The sequence below is a fragment of the Desmodus rotundus genome, chromosome 9 (genome assembly GCF_022682495.2).
Source record: "Desmodus rotundus isolate HL8 chromosome 9, HLdesRot8A.1, whole genome shotgun sequence".
In the NCBI taxonomy this organism is placed as follows: domain Eukaryota; kingdom Metazoa; phylum Chordata; class Mammalia; order Chiroptera; family Phyllostomidae; genus Desmodus; species Desmodus rotundus.
This window is the reverse complement of record NC_071395.1, coordinates 51,292,843-51,316,101: the sequence shown is the minus strand read 5'-3', so window position 1 is coordinate 51,316,101 and position 23,259 is coordinate 51,292,843. Positions and strand designations below refer to the sequence as shown.

Here is a 23,259-nt window from a genome sequence, read left to right as displayed (position 1 = left end):
TGTCCCCTGCTGCTCTCTCAGCCCCTTCACTGGAAAGGGGTGGGGCAGGGCAAAGCTCCCGTATGTTTCAGCGGGTTTTCCTCCTTATGCCCTTTGAGGGTTAAAAGACATTTGAAGACATTCTTGGAGGAGGAAGAGGGTTGTGCTGAGCAGTAATTTTGGACCCTGGAAGAGGGAAGAGCTGCCTGGGGTACAAAATATGGGGGAGGTGGAGGGCAGCTGGGCAGCAGGAGGGGAAGGAGGAAGTGTGTGCAGGACAGGCTCCCAGCCTCTGGTCATAGACTACTCAGCAGTACAGCTCCTGCCGGTTGTAATCCTTTCACCTACACTCTTCTGAATTTTCATAGCCCTTCCCTTCAGTCACCCAATGTCTGGAAAGAAGCCAGGAGACCTGTTGGATGTGGACTCATTCCCCAGAACTGGGGAGGAACGACAGAAGGGCAGTCGGAAGGGGGCTCTCCCCAGCTCTGATCCCCATGCCCTATTGGCCTAGTTCCATCACTGGTGGGCTAGGGTCCCGTTTTCCCGGACACCATTCAATGGCCTGGGACAGAGGAGAGCCACGCCCCAGGATGCGCCGATAGAGAAGAGGCAGTCGGAAGAAACCCTCGCTCTGCGCTTCCAAACCTGGAGAAGCCGCGTTCCCGCCTAAATCCGCAAGATGGAAATTGCTCCCTCTAGCTTTTCCACTAGTGAAGGCTGTGGCTTCGTGAGTGACCCCTCCCTCCACACCCAGGTCGATTTCTAGCATTTACTCGCTGTCACAGTCTTGTTCATTTAAAAATGCATCTTAAAAGGCACCATCAACTACACCTTGGATCGAGCTCAGATCCATTTTGGGTAGGGCGGAAAGTTTACGAGGCACTGCGCTTACCCCACCACAGCACACGGGCAGGGTGCGCGCGGAGCTGCAGAACCGAGAGAAGCAGGCGGCGCTAACGTAGTAAGGCTGTGTCAGGAGGCAGCGTGAAACTGGGGTGCCCGGCGTGCGTGGGTGTGTGCACCCGTGTGTCCACAGCCCCACCACCTCGCCCTCCTTGCTAGAATGTGTCCAAAAACCTTACCTCTGCTTCAGCCCTTTCCCAGCCAGACGCTTCCTTTTTGGTGTTTGTGCGTGAATTCCGTGACTAAAACACGCCGGTAAGCCCATCGACATATGGATCAATCGCCCCCATCCCGGCTGGGGGAAGGGGACCCCGCCCGGAGCCTAGGAAGCGGGGAGCAGCCGGCTGCCTTGGGAGAGCCACCCCAGGGTTCTCGAGCTTGGCGCGGAGTCCTGGCCTGGGCGGTCTCCCGGCGCTCCCGCCGGGGTGGGGCGCAAGCCCCCGCCTAACCTCGCCGGCGCAGTTCGGGCAGGTTTGCGGGCCGCGGAGGCAGGGCTCGGCAGCCTTCTGCCCGCGCCGGGGAGGGGAGACAGTAAGGAAGGGGTCTCAAAGGGCTGAAACGATGGGTGTGCGAGGGGCGAGCGCGCCGCGGGCGTGCAGGGAAAGTTCTCGAGCTCCATGTGGAGATCACACGTGTACGCATGCGAGGGGCTAGACCCGAGCCAGCTGGCTGCACGGGGACGCTGGCAGCCAGCGCCCAAGGGGGTCCTTCCCTTCCTAGGCGCCTTTGGGGAGACGCTTGACTTCGATCTCCCTGCCAAGGACACCTTCGTCCGCTGAGGGTGCTGCCCTTTCCCTAGGCTCCGACCACCAAGATGGGGTTTTTCTAGCGCCCCTCCCCCAGCCCCGAGGACGGCTCCTGTGCCCAATACTCCACACCTTTTGGCCTCCGCTCAGCCTGCGGGTGGCCGAGGGGGCGGGGCAGGGGCAATAGGGGTTGTAGAGCGCAGCCTGCCGACGGAGGGTGGGGGACATCTTGGGGGAAAGAGGCGGGTGAGGAGGCATCGTGGGGTTTGCGCCACAGCCGGGGGAACCGGTTCCTTTCTGGCCCAGGCAGCAGGTCAGTCTGAGGAAGGGCTGGCGGCAGAGCTCTCCTCTCGGCCAGCGCTCCCCGGCGCCGGCGCCACCGCCGGCCACCGCCAACGCCGCCACCGCCGCCGTTGCGGAGTGTCGCTGCTCCGCCGCGCGCCCGCGCCCCGCGCGGCCGGCCGCCTGGGAGCCCGAGCGCCGAGCCCGGGGCGGAGGAGAGGGGCGCGGGCGCGAGAGCCGCGGCGAGGGAGCCGCGAAGGGGGAAGGGGGCGGGCGGAGGGAGGAGCGGGAGAGAGGGAGAGGGGAGGGAGAGAGTCGAGCGAGGGAGAGCTGGGGAGAGCGAGCAAAGAGCGAGAGCCGGGAGAGGAGCGAGAGGTGGAGGGTGGAAGACGGACGCGCGCCGAGACCGGGTACCGGAATTCCATTAGAAAAAAGTGAGCCGACCAAGGGGTAGCGGGAGAAGGTTTTTTGATTTTTTCCTTCGTCTAGGAGCGCAAGAAGCGACTCCGGTCTCTCGTCCTCCAAGCTCCCGCTAGATTGTTTCCTGGCGCTCCCTCTCGTCGGTGGATTGCTTTCCTACTTGCGTTTTTTTCTGACCCCGACCCTTGCTGCTTTCTTTCAACCCTCCACCATCCAGTCGCCTCTTCCACCTCCCCAGGCCCCTCCAGAGGAGCGCAGGGGACCGGACCCGCGGGGACCCGAGACTCCAGGACCAGAGGAGGGACGGCAGAGCGCAGGACCGGTGTCGGCCGGGAAGCAGACATCCACAGATACACCCGTGTATTTGATTTGAGTGGGCAGGGGGGCGTCGAGAGGCGCCCACCGCCCTCGTTCCCCCACCCCCTCCAGCCAGAGGCGAGAATCGCAGGACTCAGGATCTTCCTCGGGTGGACTAGCTGGGATCTCTGCATTGGATTTGGGGTTGATTATCACTGCTTGGCTATTATTACTGTTTTTATTATTTTTTTAACCGAAAGAGAAAGACAAAAAAACAAAAACAAAAACTGTGGGATTTATTAACATGATCTTGGCAAACGCCTTCTGCTTCTTCTTCTTTCTAGGTGAGTACCTGCGGGCGGCGAGGGCAGTGCGGCCAGCGGAGCCAGGGGGTGGGGGGCCGCGCGGGCGGCGCGTTCGGGTGCCTGCGAGCAGCCAGGGACACTGGGGGCGAGCGGGGCGCCGGGGAGACTGGCTGGGCAACCCCCGGAAGAGCGCGCCTCGTAGCGAGCCAGCCTGGGCGCAGCCAGCCGAACGGGGCCGGGCGCAAGCCCGGGCTGTCTGGTTACCAGGGGGGGTTGGGAAGGAGACTTATTAGAACACCCAAGCCATCCCCGCACACACGCATGCACACACATGCACACTCGCGACTCACACACAATAATAGCACTCATTTCCTTAACAATAATGGGTTTAAACTGCAGCAACTTAAGGGAAAAAAAAATCCAACTCTTGATCTGGAGGAGGGGAGGGGGGAGAAGGGCTCATTGTTGGGAGAGAAATGTCCATGTCCCACCTTTGTGGGCTCCCGGAGTGGGTTGTGGTGGAGGGCACGGGTTTCTCCAGAAGCTCCTTGTTGGACATTTTTTTGGGGGGAGCGCTGGCAGGCATCCCCCACCACCAGCCAATCTCTGGAAAATGCACTGTTTCCAACTCCTTGAACCCCTTCCCACAGCTCCACAACCTGGAATGCTTTTCAAGTTTCTCTCCACTCTTCGCCCTCCTTGCTGTCCAGGCCCAGCCTGACGGGTGATTAGGAGTGAGGGGCTGTGAACAGTTTTTACCACTTTTCCTTCCTCACCTCTGGGGGGCGGGGACCCTGTAGCTAGCTGGTGGGAAGAGAAGGGAAGGAGGCCAAAGTTTGCTTCCTTGGGTGAGGGAGGAGAGAGGGGTGATGAAAACACCAGATCTGAACAAAGACCACACCTCATTCTGTAAGCCCCCTCCCTCAAGGACAGGCAGGAGGGCCTGCCTGGTGCCCCTGGCTCTAGACAGGCTCTTTCCCACTCACACTTGCCGACTGAGACATCTCAGCTGCTTGGGAAGTGGGTATAGAGAGAGCATTCTGGAAGTGGAGGTGAGGGAAAGAGGGTTTTTTGCAAGACTGTGCTGACTGGGAATCCCCAGGCAGGGCTTGCTGTCCCAGAGCAGGTACTCTAGAGAGGAAGCTGGTGAGGGGTGTGTGTGTATATGTGCGCGTGCACGCGTGTGCATCACATCTGCTTCAGTGTGAGTGTTATTCCTGCCCCCCTGGCCTGCTGTGTAGCTCTGGTGAGCCCAGCTGCCCAGCTGGGTCATGAGTGCCGCCCGTTCTTCCTGAAGAAGGGGAGAGGGGATGCCTGGGGAGGTAGGTGCTGGTCTCAGAAAGATGTGGGTGGTCCCGGTGCCTTCTGATTAGAACCTGAATTCAGTCAGGGTTGGCCCTGGGCCCTTTGTCTGCCTCCTCTTCTTTCCCTTCCCCAGGCATGAGTTCCCGAGGGGACTTGACCCTGCTCTAGGGTGTGGCCTTCACTGTCCCGCTGCCCAAAGTCAGGGCAGGAGGGGCTGAGGTAGGTGCTCTGGGCCTACTGAGGTCCTGCAGCCCTTCCCTGCAGCCCTCTGTAAGTGGACTCTTCATTCTGAAGGGGCCATTATAAAACCTGACCTTTTCTCCTACGGGTTTGAAAACCCAGCTTTCTGGGGCCAAGAAGAAAAGGAAAGTGTGTTTTGTGGAAGAGCAGTCAGGTTGCACCTGCTGAGCTGCACGTCCTCCAGGCCCCCAGGGCTCCCAGGCGTGGGCACCCTCTGAGGTCCTGGAGTGGAGGAGAGCGATACGGGTCCTGGTCAGTCACCTGCAGGCCCTGACCCCTGTGCTGCGGGCTGAGGGGGCTGCAGAGTTGACTCCCTTCTCATGGTGCACGTGTGGATGTGTGAGTATGAGAGGGCGTGCTGGTCAGAGTTGCCCACCCTGGTGTCTGCGACCCTGGAGGCTGAGAGGTGAGAGGAGGGGGTGAGAACAGTGGGAAAGCAGAGGCAGCAGCCCCTTTGGTCAGAGCCCTCCAGTTCCCTTCCGGGGAGAAGCCCCTTTCCAAAACTGGGTGAGAGGTTAACCCAGTGACCATTGAAAAGCTCGGGTTAGGCCAACCAAGAGGAAAGGGGTGGGGTGGTGTTAAGGAAACTTCAGCCCCAGGGCCCCTTTCCTGTCAAGGAGCCCACAGTGGGAGTTGGTTGGAAATTCCACTTGGGGGAGAGGTTTTGCTGGAGCTTTGGTCGGGGCCACAATGGGGCATGTTCCCAGAGCAACGCCTTCAGCGTGCCACTCCCAAGGTTCCGAGGGAGGTCTGGGGTGGGAAGGCCTTACCGGCCCGGCCATCCTGCCCTCCAGTGTGGACATGCCCAGGGAGACAACGAGATGGGGAAAGCCACCGAGGGGGTTCTGGTCACAGGACCGACTTGCACTGGCATCTTAGCTCTGGCGGGGACCCTCGATGCCGGGCAGCGGCTGTAGTTCTGTGTAGTCTCTCAGTCCCCAGTGTCTCCAGAAGCTGTTCCACATGTCTTTCCTGGAAGGATCTGAGTTTTCTCCTGACCTGGAACTTGGAAATGCCAGCAGGATGCTTTCTGACTGTTTTTCCCCCCAGAGTTCTTGGCCCTGAGTTGCCATGATTCCTTCCTCTGGCGGGACTTGATTGCTTCTGGGGCCATGATGTCAACTGGGAGAGTCAGGGACAGGCAGCAGGTGGGCAGTTTGGTGAGAGGACACCCCATCTTCTGCTGAGGGTCTCCCAGCTTGTTGTGTGCTAGTTGGCAGGATGGGGGATGCCTTGCTTTCGGCACAGGAGCCGGGATTCAGTAACGGTCATCCCTGGGGCTCCACATCCCACCTGTAGGGCTGGCAGGGTGAGTGTCCTTATTGCCCCAGTCCGCTGGGCCAATGTCCTGATCCTCCAGCCTACGGAGGGTGTCTCTTCCTCAGTCTACTCCGATACATTCGAGGTGGGAGGGGAGAGGCCTGTGGGGACGCTGGGGTGATCAAAGTCAGTGGAAGGCCAGGGGCTGGTTTGGTCTTCAGCACCAGCTGGCTGGCTGGCTGACTAGGTGGGGGCAGCAGGTGCAAGTGAGGCCAGGTCAGCTCAGCTGCTCCTGAGTGGCCCAGATGCACTGAGTCCTGCTCAAGGACCTAAGAATTTGCTGAAGCTGGGAAATGAGCAGATGCCCCACTGCCTGCGCCGACACTTTCATGCTGGTTTCTTCTCCGGCCTGTCTCTGCCTGGCCACAGCCCTCAGCTCTTCCTGTCCTGAAGCAGAAGTATGATCAGCAGGCGAAGGAAGTGTCAGATGCTCTTGCCCTGGAGGCCTTCTCCACTCCAGGTCCACCCCTTGCTCCTCTTTGTGGTGTGTGGGTAGGCCTGGTCCCTCTAGGAGGTAATCCTTTCCCCTCCTTGGCTCTGCCAGGAGGGACCTGCTATCCGTGCAGCGCTCTGCCTCTAGGTGTCGCTGTCTCCCTGCCGTAGCTGCCCCCCTGTACAGGGCCTCCTGGGGAGAGGGAGGGAGACCCGGCTGTGCCGGGTAGAGATGGGGGGGATGCTTGGGGATTAAGAGAAGGGGACTTTTGGCCTAGGATCATGTTACGTTTTGGGGAAGGATGGAGTGGAGGAAGACTTACAGATCACTCCTCAGGGCTTGGCTCTGGGCCATGGTAGGGGCTTTTTCTGGGGTAGGATCTGCAGTGAGGGGCGTGGAGAGGACAGGGAGACTAGGAAGATGTCGGATGGATGAAACCATTTTGGGAACTTGATTCTGAAAGGTTCAAGTGGGCCTCTCCCCACCCTTCACCTCTGGATCTTCTTCCCTGATGCCCTCCAACCAGAGGACTGGGGGTTTGGACCCTCTGGGGCCATGGGTAGAAGAGGGGGCATCAGATTCCTGCCTGTTCACTTTTGGAGAAGCTGGGTCCCTTTGTGAGATGAGGCCTAGGAAGGACGCTCTTGCCCTTTTGTAATGGACTTCTTATTTGGCTTTTGGGAAGGAGAAAAGAAAGGAGAGACAGAGGGGGAGAGGGTTTCAGAGGAGGATGGGAGGAGAGGAAAGAAAGAGAAAAAGAAATAGGAGAGAGACAGACAGACAGAGAAAGAAAAGAAAAAGAGGAAACGGCTTGCTTAAGCAGTTCCCTCGGTGGGCCAGGGTGGAAACTGCCCCCTGCAAGGTGCTGTCTCAGGTCTCGGTTGCCGTGAGACTGGACTGGTCGTGTTCTGGGGCCTGGCACACCTCAGACCTCAGGGGCCGGCTTGTCTCCCAGCCTTCTTCTCTCTCTCTTTCCTAAATTTTTTTTTTTTTCTTTCAATCATAGAACTCAGAAGGAATAGGCTAGGGGTCTGAGGAGCCTTGTCAGCCTGTGTGCGACCTTGAGTTGTCATCTCTCTTCTTTGGGCCTCAGTTTCCCCAGGGCAAAATGTTGGGGCTGGACTCCATGGTGTCTAATGTCCTAACAGGCTGTGAAAGTTAAATGACTTCCTGCTGCTTTCAGGGCTTAACTAGTGCTTTGGTGGGCCTCTGGCTGGAGCCGAAGCTGACACCCCCCCCCAGGGGGGTATGAATGTGATCCCCCCTGCACAGCCCAGCAGCTCCTGCAGTCCCCAGCTCTCTGCTGAGGCCATCACATTCTTCTGTGGCCTCCTGGCTTCAACAGTTTGTGGTCTTGCTTGAGGGCCTCCTGGCTGGGCCCGGTGCTGGAGGGTGACAAGGTGGAACCAGAGAGAACCTGATAGAGCCAGAGCAGAAGAGCAGCTTGTGTTCTCCTTGATGTTTGAGGAGGGATGTTGGTGTCTTGGGACCAGCAGCCCTTCCTCTGACCTGCTCTGTTGGGGAGGTGCCATGGAGTAGAACTTGATGTGCTTTGGAGTCAATGGGTATGAGATTCCAGGAAGGCCCACCCCTCAGCCCAGCATGTGTGTGTGAGACTGTGGGGGCCCTCACTCATGCTTGTCTTCCCTCCCCACCACCCAGACGAGACACTCCGCTCTTTGGCCAGCCCTTCCTCCCTGCAGGGCCCGGAGCTGCACAGCTGGCGCCCCCCAGTGGACTGCGTCCGGGCCAATGAGCTGTGTGCGGCTGAATCCAACTGCAGCTCCCGCTACCGCACGCTACGGCAGTGCCTGGCGGGCCGGGACCGCAACACCATGCTGGCCAACAAGGAGTGCCAGGCGGCCCTGGAGGTCCTGCAGGAGAGCCCACTGTATGACTGTCGCTGCAAGCGGGGCATGAAGAAGGAGCTGCAATGCCTGCAGATCTACTGGAGCATCCACCTGGGGCTGACCGAGGGTAAGCCTGGTGGGGATGGCCGTGGTGGTGGTGTGGGGGGGGCTAGGTTCAAGGGAGGACTCAGCGATGGAGTGAACTGGCCAACTCTGTCCCTCCCTGCTGGGGGGAATGGGAACGCAGATGAAATAGCCTCCTGATCTAGGAGGGTAGCAGAGGAGGAGAGAAGGCTTAGTGGTGGGAGGAGAGCAAGGCTGGAGCTGTGGGGGGGCCATGGGGGGGGTGGGATGGGAAGTAAACCGGGACAGGAGGACCTATGATTGTGTGAGGTGGTTACAGGAGAAGGTGAGCCAAGAGTGCCAGGCAGATGGAGAAGTGAGGCCAGAAGAGAGAGAAGGGCCAGCCGTATGCACACAGAGATGAGCTTCGAGCACATGAGTCCTGCCACTCCCCCCGCCTAGGCGCGGAGTGAGGGCTGGCCCCCCATGGCTGGCCTGGGCACCATCTACAGGGCTTGGAGCGGCATGAGGGCAGCAGGTCCATATCCCTCCACAGCCTACCCTCAAGTCCCAAGGCAGGACCTGTCACCCCACCCCCCCTCAAGATACTACCTCCCCCATATCACCTCCCTGCAGACTGGAGTGTGGAGGTTTTGCATATATGGTAGGAGGGTTGCCGCCTGGGTCAGACATCCATTTATTAATTGAGCAGCTGTTTATCGAGAGTTTACCATCTGTTAGGCATTGTGGGAACAGTTGAGGACAGGCTGGGGCAGCCTCTGCCTTCATGGAGCTCATAGTCTGGGGGTGCAGATAAGTGAAGGCTTTCTGTCATTTGTGGGTGTGAGTGCTGTGGTAAAACTGAGGAGGGGCGTCTGACCCCTTTCTACCAAATCTTGAGAGACTTCCTGGAAGAGGCAGCCTCCCAGCTGGGACTAAAGAGTGAGCTTCAGTTTATGTGGTGAAGGGCCCTGGGAAGAGTTTGAGAGGTGCAGGGAGGGCCAGGCAAAGGCCTGTGTGGGGGGGAGCCGAAATCGCTTGTGGACCCGCAGGTAACTCAGTACGTAGAGGGGGCATTGGAAGTGGGTAGGGGTGAGCAGAGGCGGGGGTTACGTGGTCTGGGGGCAGCAGGGCGCCTGAACAGTGTTCAGTGACACTGCCCTTGAGCTTGCTTCAGGACAGCGTCCCCGTGGTTCATGAAGAGAGCAGACGGGAGACTGGAAGGCACTGTGTGACATGGGCCAGGTGTCACGGTAGCTGACCCAGCACTGGGGCAGGAAAGGGGGAGGATCTAAGAGCCCTTCAGGAGGGAGAACCCACAGGTCTTGGTGAAGGGAGTGGAGTCAAGGAAGGCACCCAGTTTCTGTCTCGGGAGACCAGATGGGTGGTGGGGTCGGTCACGAGCAGCAAAGGTTTTGAGTGGGGGGAGGGCACGGGGATGGTGAATCTGTACTGCTCATTGGCCATGCCCCACAGACAGCTGGGTGTGCAGCACTGTGGCTCAGGTGGCAGAGGCTTAGGGACTGCTATCGGCCTGTGAGGGGCAACGTACAAGGGAGTGGGGGCCATCACCTTGGGAGGAACATGGAGACAGAGCCCAGGACCTGAGACATTTAAAGATGTGCCAAGGAAGATGGTGGGGCGGGCTGCAAAGGTGACTGAGGAGGCTTGGGGAGAGGCCAGGGTATCAGGAGACCAGGGCCGGAGCTCACCCTCAGGAGGAAGGAGTGTCCAGCAGAAGAGGGTGGAAAAGGGTCCTTGATGCCCTGGGGTGAGTTTCTTAGGGGGCTGCTGGGAGCTGAAGCCTGGGTAGGGAGTGAATGGAAGCCAGGGAGTGGGGGATGATGTACGTGGACAGCAGCTTCCAGAATTTTGGTGTGAAGAGGGGAGAAGAACAAAGAACGGCTTAAAATTAAGATGTGAGAAGGTTGAGCACCTTAAATTCCAAGGCAGGACGGTAGTGATGGAGGTGCTGAGATGAAGGAGAGAGGGGTGCTCTGTGGACAGTGCCTGGGAGGGGGAGGGGCGGGTCCAGGGCCCCTGAGGGCAGAGGAGCAGTCCCCACTCCGGGTGCTGGGAGGAAGGAGGGAACGGATCAGGAGTGGAGGCTGGATGGCGTGGTGCTCCTGACCACTGGCCAAGGTGGTTCCACTCTGCCCCGAATAGAGAAAAAGCTGTGTGTATGTTTATTAATAGTATTACCACCATTAATAACAAAGGGATTCCTCATGAGTCAGGTGGTCACTCCTCCCATTTCTAGCGACCTCAGGTTCCAGAGCTAGAAGTGAGCGGAGAGAGGGGCCCAGGTACCGTGCTCCCTGTGAGAGCCCCAGGCTGTCTCTGGGCACAGGGGACTGACGTCCCTGATTCAGTGAGCTGGGCTGTTTGGTTTCTGGTTTTCTTTCCAGGGTCCTTCCATTTCAACCCAAGGGAGACTGGGCAGCAGGCTGGGGTGGGCGTGCTGCATTGTGCACGGGGGAGGGGACAGGAGTGCCAGCCAGATGAGCCGTGGGTTGCCCGGGAACCTTCCCACATGAGGGGCTCCCCCTGATGTCCCCGAGGGCCCAGGGCCTTCTGACTAGCGCCGGGCAGCGAGGTTCTCGAGGGATAACAATGAGCAGGCATAACGTGTGTTTGTGTTGCCGGCTGCCCTGCGGTTTCCAGGTCCCTGAGACCCAGGAATGCCTGGCAGGAGATGGCTGGGTTCCAAATCTTGAGCTGGTTTGTTGGTTCATTTACTCAACAAAACATCTGTTAAGCACCTACTGTGTGCTGCAGAGGGTGACGGTGTAAAGAAGCCACGGTTGCTCCCTGTGCCATCCAGTGTACAAGCTGGGAGACCTTCCCCTAGGCCCACTCTAGAAAAGCAGACCCCTTCTTTTCTCATTCCTCAAACCCTCCCCCTGCAGCCCCCGCCCCCCAGGGTCCCACAAGCCCCTCCCCCGGGTCTTGGGTGCCAGAGTAGTTTCTGCGGAGGGCTGACCAGGGGCAGCCTGGAGGCCTTTGACCAGCAGGTAATGTTCCGTTAGTAAGAGCATCTACCTGACAGTTAAGTGTTCCAGGCCTGGGGGACGTGGTCCCCCGGCACTTCCTCCCAGTTCCCAACAACATCTAATAACCGGGCTTGGGCCCTGGGGCGGGCGGCAGGACTGGCCTCTGTTGGTGGTGAGACGCCCCTGGACACTGGGTCCCATTGTCTCCCTCTGCCTGAGACTGAAGCCCTCAGCAAGTGGAGGGAGCTGGTGTGGGAGGACTGTGGCCCCGACTGAGCGCCTAGACAGTCCCAGCTGCAAGGACCTGGAGCTGTTCAGTCCCACGCCCATTCTGGTGGGGAAGCGCATGTGCAGGGAGGAGGGGTGGTGTCCCTGGGCACAGAGCAGGCTCGTGGTGTGGCTCTGACGCTTTTCCTGGCCCCTTTCTCTGCTCTGGGGAGGTCCTGGGGCCTTGGGACCCCCCTGGTGCCTCCGGCTTCTGTGTCACCTCCACTATCACTGCTGGTATTTACAGGGTGGAGCTGTTGCTCTTGGCTGCATGGGGGACTTGAGACCAGGTTTCTTCCCTTTCTTAAAAGTGACAGTGAGGTTTAAAGTCACCCTGGTCCTTCAGATGTGAAAAGCAAAGGCTTCTCCTACGAGTCCTCTCCCAGGTCATGGCCCAGCCACCTGATGTCCTGACTTGGCTTCAGTCTGGCTGCCTCGGAGCCTGAGTAACCAGCCTCCAGCCTCGGGTTTCTACTGGTGACTTCTGATGACCTAAATTGTGTGGACCCCTCCCAGGCAGTCCTGGGAGGGCTATTTCCCCCAGCAACCCCCTAGCCAATCACACTGGTTGATCCGTACCCAGGGACGGAGCTGCACCGGGTGCAGTCCTGCTGGACAGGCCCTGCACTGGATGAGTAGTCCAGTGGGCAGAGGCCGCTCCTGTGAGGACTGAGACCCCAGCAGTACTTGTCTCAGAGCAGTTTGGTTTCAATGACACTTTGTTTTTGGAGACTGCATTCATGATGATTAGGTACTTGGACCCTGTCACCAGCTGTCTGGGTCTGAAGCCTGGCTCTGTCACTTACCAGCTGTGTGGACTCGGGCAAGTAACTTAGTGTCTCTGTGCCACAGCTCCTTGTCAGTAAAACAGGGAGACTAACGGTGCCAGCCTTGTCGGTGAGTGCAGAGGAGTCAATGAGTTAGTGCACCTAAAGCACTTTCAGTAGTGCTGGCCTGTGGAAAGCACCGTATAACATTTTTATTTCAAAAATACTTCTGCAATCTTATGTTATTTGGCCTCAACCACTGGCACTGGCTGGCAACCCCACCACGGAGTTTCCCCAGGGCTGGTGGGCAGCAGGGAGGACACAGATCACAGGAAGGTGGGGTTGGAGCCTGGCCCGAAGGGGTGAGTAACGCTCGGCTCAGGTCAGACGGCAAATGCCAGGTGGGCACCCGCTGTGCACAAGGCTGTGTGCTGGGTGCTGCTGGGTGCTGCAGGGCCCGAGGGCTGCTTCTGGGAGGTGGAGCGAAGGGTGGGGCCGTTTCTCCATGGGCATGCATTTCCCACGTCATCTGGGGTCTGCACCCTTTTCTGGGGGTCTGCCACTTTATTCGATAGGAGGCCTTGCCCCATGCACCAGCAGGGGGCTGGTTCTGTCTCTAGTCCTAGCCTCTGGGTAGCCTTGTGGACCAGCTGACCGAGCTCCTCACAGGGATTCCCAGGCCCCAGGTCTGCGTGGCTGGCACCCTCTTGCAGGTGGTCACCGTGGGTGCCGCCTGCACAGGGTCCCCTTAGGAAGGAGGTACCTGCCCACAACCTGGGCCCTGGGTGGGTGGGAGGTTACTGTGTGAGGCTGTGGGTCATCACTGTGTCCCTGCCCCCACCTCACATGGACAGCCTGAGAGATTACTCGTCGGCTTCTTCCCGAGAAGTCTCAGGAGGACGGCTCCTTTCCTGTGAGGCCTCAGTAGAGGGGGTGGGAGTCTGATGAGGTGGTAGGGGGACTCTGGGGCAGCCCTGTGCCATTTCTCTTTCGTCACTCTCTTGCTTTTCTTTTCGCTGAGCCTCTGATGCGCCCACCATCTGAGAAGCAGCAGGTGGTGGGGCAGATAGGGAAGCAGTATGGGAGGGGCCAGGCTGACAGGCCCCTTGGCCCTCCAGCCAGATTCTTCTGGTTTAGTGACAGGAAGCAAACAGGGATCTTGTGTTCCCTCCAGGGGCCTGGGCAGGGTCAGCCTGGGGTGATAGAAGAGAACACGGGAGTGGGGGCCGGGGCGCCAAGTCCAGCTGCAGCTCGGCCGTGAGCAGCTGTGTCATCTCAGGCGGGTCGTTTCACCTCTCTGGGCCACCTGCAAGCCCTGTATTGTGAAGTGAGGACATTGTGCTGAAGGATGGGACCTGGCCTTCCCAGGGCTGTTATGGTGCCACCTCCCCTGTGCCTTGAGCATTTGGAAATCCTCAGAACAGGGCAAGTCAGACTGGGAGGTCATGGCCGAGTTCCTGGGCTATCTGACCTGCTCTGGGGGACCTTCTACTCTGGCTGGAGCGAATGACTTATCCATGTGACATGCCCAACATAACCTGCCCCTCACTTTCAGGAGGGGGCACCTGTGCCTGACCATGCTGTCTTTTCCAGGTGAGGAGTTTTACGAGGCCTCGCCCTATGAGCCGGTCACCTCCCGCCTCTCGGACATCTTCAGGCTTGCTTCAATCTTCTCAGGTGAGTGGGTGTGGGCTGGGCTCGCCGGTTCTCCTCTGGGCCCGGTGGGCGGATCGAGCCTTGGCCTTGGCTCAGGTGTGCGATCCTCAGATCAGCAGACCCTCAGCTGCGTGCGCAGTGAAACATTTGTGGGGACTGCCTGGCACGCGCCTGCCGGGCAGCAGGGCTTGAATCTGAAACCTGAGGTCGCTCTCCTGTTCTGTCACCTGTCTCGCCCCAGTGGGTCCTTCTCCCCAGGTCCCCAGCTTTTCCGTTCCAGCTCTTCAGGCTCTTTGTGCCTCAGTTTCCCCAGCTGTGCGACGGGGAGCACAGCTGCCCCGTGGGTTGTCGTGAGGTCTGAGTGAGCCAGTGGTTGCTGAGGGCCCGGCCTGCTGCGGTGGCATCTGGGTTGCGCCAGCTGTGGTCGTCGGCACTCGTGTCACTGCCTCCCGTTCTGCTCGGCTTCCTCTCTGCCCTGAGGGCTCTGTCCTTGCACCCCACTCTGCCTGCCCCAGGGAGGGGGAAGGCCAAGGTTGAACTCTAGCGTTGCTTGTCCTGGTCCGTGTGTAGGAGCCCAATGGGTTTTTTGGTTCTTTGTTCTCCCTGCCATCATCTGGGGGACCAGTGGGCCCCAGGCAGTGCCCTGCCTGGGCCCTGGGGGGAGGCTTCCAGCCTTGGAACTGCTCTGTGGGGGCTGGGGGTGAGCTCCTCCTGGAGCTGCCGCTGGTGCTCAAAGGTGGCAGGGTGGGCTTGTGCCCTGGGATCCCTGGGTACAAGGCCCCAGGCTTCCAGGTGGTTCGTGGCAGGATGTGAAGCCCTTTGAAGTTTCTTTTGCTTTAAACGAGGGTTTGTCAATGGTACCGCTACTGATACTGTGGCCTGGGTATGTCTCTTGGGAGAATGGCCTGCCCTGTGCATTGTAGGATGCTGAGCAGCATCCCTGGCCTCTGGCCACTCGATGCCAGTAGCGCCCCCTTCACAAGCTGGGACAGCCCCAGATGTCGCCAGACAGCACCTGGGGGCACACGTGCTGCCAGAGAGGAAGCTCTAAACTGTGACTGAAGGCTCTGGTGAGCCCCAAGCCCTTTCACATGAAGACTTCTGTAGCACAATGTTGCTCAAACTTTTTTCCCCATTACTACTCCCAAAGGAGAAAAGTTAATTCTAACTAGAGAAACACTGTCTTGGTCTACACAGTTCTGGAGGCTGGAAGTTCAAGTTCAAGGCCCAGCAGGGTTTGGTTTCTGGTGAGAGCTCTCTCTCTGACTTATAGATGGCCACCTTCTCGCTGAGTCCTCACAGGGTGGGGTGGGACAGGAGAGTTGGGGAGGGTGGTGGGGGAAGGAGAGAGAGAGAGGGTGGGGGAGAGAGAGAATGCTCTTAGAAGGCCACAGTCCTATCGTATTAGAGCCCCGCCTTCATAGCCTCCTTTAATCTTAATTCCTTCCTGAAAGCCCTCTCCAAATACAGTCACGCTGGGGGCTATAGCTCTTTGAGGGGCATGATTTAGTCCATAGCGAAAGTCAAGAAGTAAAGTTTTGTCAGGGTTGGGTTTGGGAGGGCCACAGGCCACTGTAATACCTACTTTTTTTTTTTTTTTTTTTTTGCCGAACGGAGACCCAGCTTTTGTTCCCTCCAGGGCATCCCTGTCCTGGTGGAGAGGCAGCCATCTCCCTCCCCACCAGCCACTCAGGTTCAAGCCCCCCACCCCAGCTCCACTGCGTGGGAGGGGGGCCCTCGGGATGAACTCCCTGAAGGTGAAGGTCAGGACTCCCCACTTCAGTCCGCCCCTGCTGCTTCCCTGGCTCACGTGAAGTGTCTTCCTAGCAGAAAATCTTTATGTAATGGACTTGATGTGCCGTGGGATAAGCATGTCAACAAGACAGACGAGGAAATGACTGGGCCTGCAGGTGCTAGGTCAGCTCCTTCACCTGCTGCCCAGATGCACTGGGCGTGCATGGCCCTGGGTGCCTGGGCCGCGGGGGCCACTCCCCGCAGCGAAGGCAGGGCTTCGGGGTCCATGACAGCTGCCCCTTCCTCGCGCCCATTGGCCCCATTGCACCCACAGCAGCCCTGGAGTGGGTGCCTGTGCGCCGGCTCTGCCTGGGGAAACTTGGGTGTGCTGCTGGTGAGGAGGCCCTGGCCTGGCCACCAGGAAACCAAGCAGGCTGGGGTGGGCTCAGCAGAGTGGAGGCTGGTGGGGAGCTGGACGGCCTGCTTCCAGGGCCTTCTCTGCCACCCGTCAGCTGGATGGCTTGGGCCGGTCACTTCTGGCTCCAGACCTCACGTTTTCTTCCTGCAGAAAGGAGACAGGCATTGGGAGCTATGACCCCCAGCCTGTCCGCACCAGGGCACCCAGGCGATGGAATGCCATGGTGTTGCAGAGCAAGGCAGGGGGTGGTTCACGATAAATTATTACAGAAAGGATTCCCCCTTTCTGTCTCTGGAGGTTCCTTCCCCCCCACGCCCACCTGCTAGGTTCGAAATGCCCGCCACCAGAGGAAAGACATCTCTCAATGCCAGAGACTGGTGAAAAGGAAAGGAATTGTTTATTTAAAAGTTACACAAACTTAGAATAATGACCTAATGTCTTCAATAAGATACTAAAGTCCTTTAGAATACCCACAGATGCACAGTCCTTCCCTCTCCCTGTGCCCAGTCCAGGGTACCGTGTCTCAGGAAAAGAAGTAGGAGTCCGTGATTCAGGCTCCCGGCACCATCAGCTGTGTGGCTGCTGCAATCTCCAGTTAATCCAAGGCCATGTGGCACCTTCTCATGGCCCACCAGCAAGAGTCCTCTCTCCCCTTTCTCTATGGCTGCAAAGTCTCTCCTGCTGCCTAAGCCGCATGGCAAAAAGAAGCACTCCAAAACCACACGGTCCTCTCTACTCTCCTTCAGAACCGCGTGGTCCTTTTCCCCACTTCAGAACCATATGGACCTCTATCTATCTACTTGCTTCAGAGCCTTGTGGTTCTCCCATTTACTTCAGAGCCGCGTGGTCTACTCCTTCCTTCAGAGCCGCATGGTCTCCTCCCCATTTACTTTGGAGCTGCGTGGTCTCCTCTACCCTTCAGAGCCGCATGGTCTCCTCCCCATTTACTTTGGAGCTGCGTGGTCTCCTCTACCCTTCAGAGCCGCATGGTCTCCTCCCCATTTACTTTGGAGCCGCGTGGTCTCTCCTTCCTCTATGGCTGCCGGGCCTAGGTTTAAATCCCAGTGCCCATCTTCCTTTGCAGCCCCATTTCTGACTCCTCCTACAGTCAGTTACACCTGCCAGCATCCTTGTATTCTTCCAGCTTTACTGGGCTGCCATAGTAAGTCCGGGCAGGTGTAGCCCCATGGCATGGAGCCAATCATCTCCAAGCTCTCACGCAGGCCCTGTAACCAGGGGGAGTTGCTTCCCAGTCCCATCTTGGGTGGAATTTGGTCCCATCCCCCTGGCTCAAAGCATGGCCACAGCTACTTAACACATTCATGAAACCAGTTAAAGGTTATAGATATGTTAAATGACTGTGCCAGGGGTTAGCTGCAAAGCTCTTGCTACCCAAAACAGCTCTGAATGGCCCTGTTCCATGTGTCCCATCCCCCCCTGGCTCAGGCCTGTGGGGGTGAGGACATCCTACATACATTTTTCTAATATTTCCTGGACACCCCGAGTCCTGGACCCCTCACAAATCCCTTCTTGGGGCCCTCCTCTTGGCTGCACCCTGCTTCAATGGGGCGCACTAGGATGAGCAGAGCGGCTTAGAGCTCAGGAGGTGGCCAGTGCCGCCAGGCTGCCCTGGGAGCTGAGGGCTCAGTATTCAGGCACACGTGTCTCCTGCCAGGAGCTCGCTGGTGGGAAGGCCTGGCCTGGGTGACCCAAGATCTTGGACTCCCACTTTGGGGAGATAAGCCTGCTGCCCTGTGGGGCTGTGTGGAGCCTCTCCCACTTCCACACACCCACATCTGGTGGCATGCTGCCTCCCCCACCTTGGTGGCCCTCAGTGGGGGCCTCAGGGACTCCGAGAAGGGTGCTGCTGCACCCTTCTGTGTGGGGCTCAGTTGCTATTTTCTCTTTGATGCCTGAGACTTCGGCCCAGTGCAGGGTGTCTGGAATGTGTGATCTCTTTATCTCTCGCCTTCTCTCTCTGGTGGGGTTCTTGGAAAGTCCTCCTGGGGTTCTGTTGGCCAGGAAAGCCAGCAGGGTTCCCCAACACTCTGACGCCAGAGGCCCCAGGGCAGGGGCAAGCTCTCCCCTGCTCTCTGCCCAGTTCAGACACAGGCCCTGGGCTCAGTGACTGGCTCTGGGATTTCTGGTGTCCACTTAGTCCCAGGTCCAAGGCCAGGAGGAGAGCAGTGTGGCTGCACCCAGAACCAGGATGACAGTGACATTGGAGGCATCCAGTGTCCTGCCTGAGACTTATAGGTGGGAGAGGAGATTTCGTGGAGAAGAAATGAGGTTTGTCCTATTCCTAGCAATTCGAGGTGCCCTTGGAAACATGAAACGGAGTGTTCAATGCACCCATCGCCCCTGGCCTGTGGGAAGAGTGTGTGGGCCCTGAGCCACCCAGTGCTGCATTTGAACCCTGACTCGCCCACTTACGGCTGTGTGACCTGGGGCCTCGTTGCGGCCTTTTGGAGCTGTGGTGCCTGTGTTTGTCCCGTGGGAGTGTGATACCTGCTAACGGGGTTGATGAGGAGGATTCACCGAGAGCAGACACAAGGAGAGTGACCGGGAGTTATCTCTCTGCTGACGATGCTCAGGCGAGGGGGGAAGCAGAGACGGAGGAGCTCCAGCTGTTCCCCTCTGTCTCCAAGTCTCTGTGACCTTTGAATGCTGGACCCCAGCTGCTTTCTTCTGTGGGGGCCGGAGGGGATGGACCAAGGTGGAAAGGAGAGAGAAAGGCTTCTCAGGGAAGGAAGAGATGGTCTGGGGGCGGGGGGGGAGACATTGCAGGCGGGCGATGCGGAGAGTGAGGGGAGGGGGAGCAGAGGAGTCCGTCCACCTGCAGGAGGCCTTCAAAGTGAGGACCAAGGGTGGTGGCTGTCCTCACAGCCATGGGCCATGCCTAAGGGACAGGGAGAAGCGACAGGCAGGCGGCCCGCGCATGGTTGGTGAGGGGCGGGCATCTCCAGGGCCTCGCATCCCCTGCAAGCACTTCCGGATGTGTGGGCGTGCAGTGTATCCACGCAGGCGTGTCTTGTCTTTTCTGTAGCTGGAGGTGGACTAGCAATTGTCGAGGCCCACCCTTTCCCCTGACAGAAAAGGAAACTGAGGCCCAGAGAGAAGGGACAGACGGAGACCCAGGTTCAAACCCCGGTTCTGCCTTTGCTGAGGGTTTCCCCCACAGGTGTCGCACCTCTGTGGCCTCCGTCGCGGCACTGTGACTGTGTGCGGAACGTAGGGCAGCGAGAGGCTGGGCTGGGGTGCTTTTCGGGGGGTGGAGGAAGAAGAGATGGGTTGTGTCTGTCTCAGCTGGCAAGCCTCTGGACTCAGCCACCTTGCCTGGACGGAGCCAGGAGAGGCCCAGGCATGCTCTTGTTGGAGACTCTGGTGGGCTTTTTTGGGGGGCTCAGGACAGGACAGAGCCCTTCCTCTGTCATGAAGCCCTGCAAATGGCCTGAGAGGTGAACAGCACCCTGCCCCTGGGTACTGTTGCACTCTGTCCCTTATCACGGCACCTGCTGCCACCTGATGGGGACGTGGGGGCTGGTCTCTGTGTCAGTGCTGCGCCCCTAAGGCAACCGCCCGGAGGATCCTGGGAGAGTGGGCGGGTGTGGGCTCTGAGCCTGCCGGCCCTAGTTTTGAATCCTGGCCTCACCCTACCAGCTGGGGGACACAGGGTGGGTCACTTGATCCTGTTTCTTACCTGTACTGTGGAGCAGGTTGGCCTGCTCTGTGGGGATTGGAGATGACAGATGCACAGCTCTTCCCACGGCGCCGGTGTACGGGACCCCGAGATGCCGCCAGCCATGGCGCCTTTGCTGGGGGCTGGAGGGCACTGATGGTTTAGTGTGAGGTGTTCGACCTGCACAGGAAAGGCGGCGAGAGGCCCAGGCCAGTCTGAGGTGCCTGTGTGAGCTTCGTCAGAGGAGTCCTGAGGTCTGGGAGGGACCCCGGCCAGGCACTCGCAGTGCCCGTGGTGGGGCTGGCGTCTTGGGAGGTGCACTTTTAGTCCAGTAAACGTGGGGGGGTGAGTGCTCAGGGTGTTCCATCAAAGACACTGCTTTAAGTTGGGTCAGAGCCGCCTCCTCACTGTCCAGTGGGGCTGGCAGACACCCACTCGGTGGTTTATTGTTGGTGGCAGTCCAGGGGAAGTGGCGGCGCCTGGGGAAATTAGGAAGGTCCTGGAGGAGGAGAGTGGGACCTGGGCCTGATGTCCTGGTGGCGTCACGGTGTGGAGGCCTGGCAGGGCTCAGGGTGCTGAAGGAATCCCACGTCTTCCGACCACGTGGGCTCCAAGGACACTGGATAGAGACCCTTGCGGCAGGTGGGAGATGGACCCTCTGGGATCTCGTTCCTGGGATGGCTGCCCGGAGCTTATCCGGAAGACAGAGATCAGGGTGACTGCTCTTCTGGGGCGCTGGAGTCCCTTGGGAGGAGCTGAGCTGCCCTTGGGTTGGGGAGGGCTTCAGTCCCCCAGGAAGGCTGCCTCAGTGGCCCTGGTGGGGGTGGGTGGGAAAGGTCAGGTCTGGCTCAGCTCTGCTGGGTGCCTAGGGGTCCCCTGCCTTCCCTGCTGTCCTGGGAAGGTGCCCGAGCCTTTGAGCCCCCCAGTCCGTCCTCCTCTTGGGTTGCTGAGTAGCCCTGTGAGGGTCAGTGGGGTGGCTAGTGCCCCTGGGAGATCCCTTTTTTGAGGCAGTCCCCCTGGGGGGGGTGGGGGCTGGGGAGATGGAGGGCCTTGGAGGAAGTGAAGGAACCGGCCACCTCTCTCCCTGTCCCCCCCCTCCCCCCCCGCCCCCCCCCCCCCCCCCCCGCCATGCTTGGTGGCTCCAGCAGTAAAGTGCTTACCCTCAGGTTGTCTCCCTGAGCCAGTACAGGAGCGTGTTATTTAAATTTCAAAGTCACGTTCTTTTAACAGCTGTCAGAGACTTTTGAGTGTTAACGGAAACTGGGCTTTAGCTGCGGCCCTGTTACCTCTTACACCCCCCTTTCAGAGAATTCGTCCGATGGCCAAGGAGAGGGTGTGGGGTGGGGCAGAGGACTCGGGATAGGGAGGAGGAGGGTGTCTGCGTGGAGGGGCCAGGGGCCAGTGGCTCCCCGAGCTGGTCAGCAGTTGGGACTGACTGGGAGGAGGCCAGCTTCCCCACCACGGGGGCTGAGGCGTCTGGGGAGACTGGAGAAGCCTGCATTGCCCCGTTTCCTGGCGCCGTCCCCCTTTTGTGTCACCCCCCCGCCCCCATCAGTGGCAGGACCGCAGGCCCCTGCCGTGGACGGCGGAATCCGCCCCGCTAAGGTGCGAGCAGGGCTTTGACGGGTCTGTGTCCGGTCGCTTGTGTGTGAGGAAGGAATCGCTATGACAAAAAGGGGAGAACAAAATGGAACCCCAAACACGGCTTTTTAGCGGTAGAATGTCAGGCGTTATGGTTGGGGTGAGGTGTTTTGGGGGAAGGTACCCTTCAAATAACATCTCCCAGGGGTGCCTGCCTGCTTGCTTCCCATCAGACAGGCTGGGCCAGCGGCGGGTCCGGGTGTGCTGAGTGGGCTCTTCCTGCTCTTAGGAGCTCCTGACATGGCTCTGCAGGGCCTGTGCCCTGGAGCGTGCTCCTGGCTTAGCCGGGAACTAGATCCACCCGAGTTATCCTGACAGGAGGCAGGGTGTAAATGACGACCCTGGGGACGCCCCTCCTCTCCACATCTGCCGACGTAACAGTGGAGTGGTGTGTGTGGTTGTGTGTGTGTGGGTGGTGTGTGTGGTTGTGTGTGGGGGATGGTGTGTGTGGAGTGGTGTGTGTGGTTATGTGTGGGGGGTGGTGGTGTGTGTGGTTGTGTGTGTGTGGGTGGTGTGTGTGGAGTGGTGTGTGTGGTTGTGTGTGTGGAGGGTGGTGTGTGTGGAGTGGTGTGTGTGGTTGTGTGGGGGGTGTTGTGGTGTAAGTGTAGGGTGTGTGTGGTGCATGTGTGTGTAGTGAAGGGTGTCTGGCGTGTGGATAGGGAAGGAAGGGGGCAGGGGGGAGAAGAACTGAGTGGGACAGGGTTGAGGGTCCATGGCCCTTCCCCCAGGGGGACAGCTGCTGCGCTGGGCCCCTTGCTCACCTCTGAGGGACGCTGGGGAGCAGGGGTCAGGGATGAGTCCCGAGGGGCGTTCGAAGGTAGGAAGGCCATCTACGCCTGGTCAGCAGGAACCATGAGTGCTCCAAACCTGCGCATGTGTGCTTAGGGACTTCCTACAGTCTGAGGACATGCCACTGACCTCTGAACCTGAGGTCCCCTCTCTGCAGGAGCGGTGTGGGTGTGCCTGCGCCCCCACGTCTTCCCCGGGTGCCCCTTGCCTGCTGTGAGCCGACATAGGTGTGAGAACACGCCCGGAACCAGGCAGAGCAGTCTGTTGCCCTCACGGAGTTTATGTTGGACTGCCCGAGACAGGGACGGACAGAAGACGGGCTGACGGATGACGACACGACGTGATGCAGTGATGACTGGTGCTCCTGCAGACTGGGACTGCCCAACTAGGGCTCCTGGGAAGGACCCTGCCACGGGGAGGTCTGCGGAGTGGCACAGGGGATGGCAGGGAAAGGCCCGCAGGTGAAGGCATGCAGGCGGGGGCAGGGCTTAAGGCAGATGAGTGGCTGGGGCCCATGGCATGAGGTGGGGGCCTTGGTTTGGGAGGTGGGCACAGAGGCAGGAGGGGCTGGATCGTGGATCGTGGGCAGGTGCCGCAGGCAAGTGATGGAGTTTTGATTTCACTCTAAGAGCGATGAGGGCCTTTGGAGGACTTGGACAATTGAGCAGCACAGTGTGATTTGTGAACTTGAACAGATTACACTTGCATCATGGGAGAGTGGGGCGTGGGGTGGGGCAGGCATGGCAGGATTGGCCGCGCGGGAGGGCAGTTAGAACTGCTGCTGTGGCCACACTCCAGGACAGCAGGGGGGACAGAGAGGGCTCTCGGGTCTGTTGTGGGGCAGAGCTGGGACGAGGTGGGCTGGAGGTAAGGACAGCTGACAACGTAGGCTCGAACAGCGACACTGCCTGTTCTGGGGTGGAGACGACGAGAGAAGAAGCGGGATGCGGGGGAGCAGAGCCCAGAGTTCTCTGGGCACATCAAGGTGGAGGTGCTTGGTAGCTGGCAGCTGGCCGCAAGCCTGGCAGTCTGAGAGGTCAGGGGTGGGGTATGGGCCGAGTGGTCGGCACATAGATGGTGTTCAGACCACGGAGCCACAAGGTCACCTAGAGAGCGTGTAGACAGGGGGAGGCTGGAGCTCTCTGTGCAAGGGAGGCCAAGACCAGGGC

General features: G+C 59.3%; 1 protein-coding gene across 5 annotated transcripts in view; it reads left to right on the top strand.

Annotated features, from left to right (window-relative positions):
* Positions 1–1,389: 1,389 nt before the first annotated feature.
* GFRA2 (GDNF family receptor alpha 2) overlaps positions 1,390–23,259 on the top strand; it is an 85,937-nt gene continuing 64,067 nt past the window's right edge. The window contains exons 1-4 of one of the 5 annotated variants that reach the window (XM_053911914.2): positions 1,390–1,944; positions 2,572–2,974; positions 7,896–8,210; positions 13,767–13,850. In XM_053911914.2, coding sequence (XP_053767889.1) covers positions 2,935–2,974; positions 7,896–8,210; positions 13,767–13,850 — 439 coding nt within the window. In that variant the 5' untranslated portion in view covers positions 1,390–1,944; positions 2,572–2,934. Of the gene's footprint in view, positions 1,945–2,209; positions 2,975–7,895; positions 8,211–13,766; positions 13,851–23,259 lie in introns of those variants that run through there. The other 4 variants (XM_053911912.2, XM_045195868.3, XM_053911913.2 and 1 more) reach the window with 4 other exon arrangements.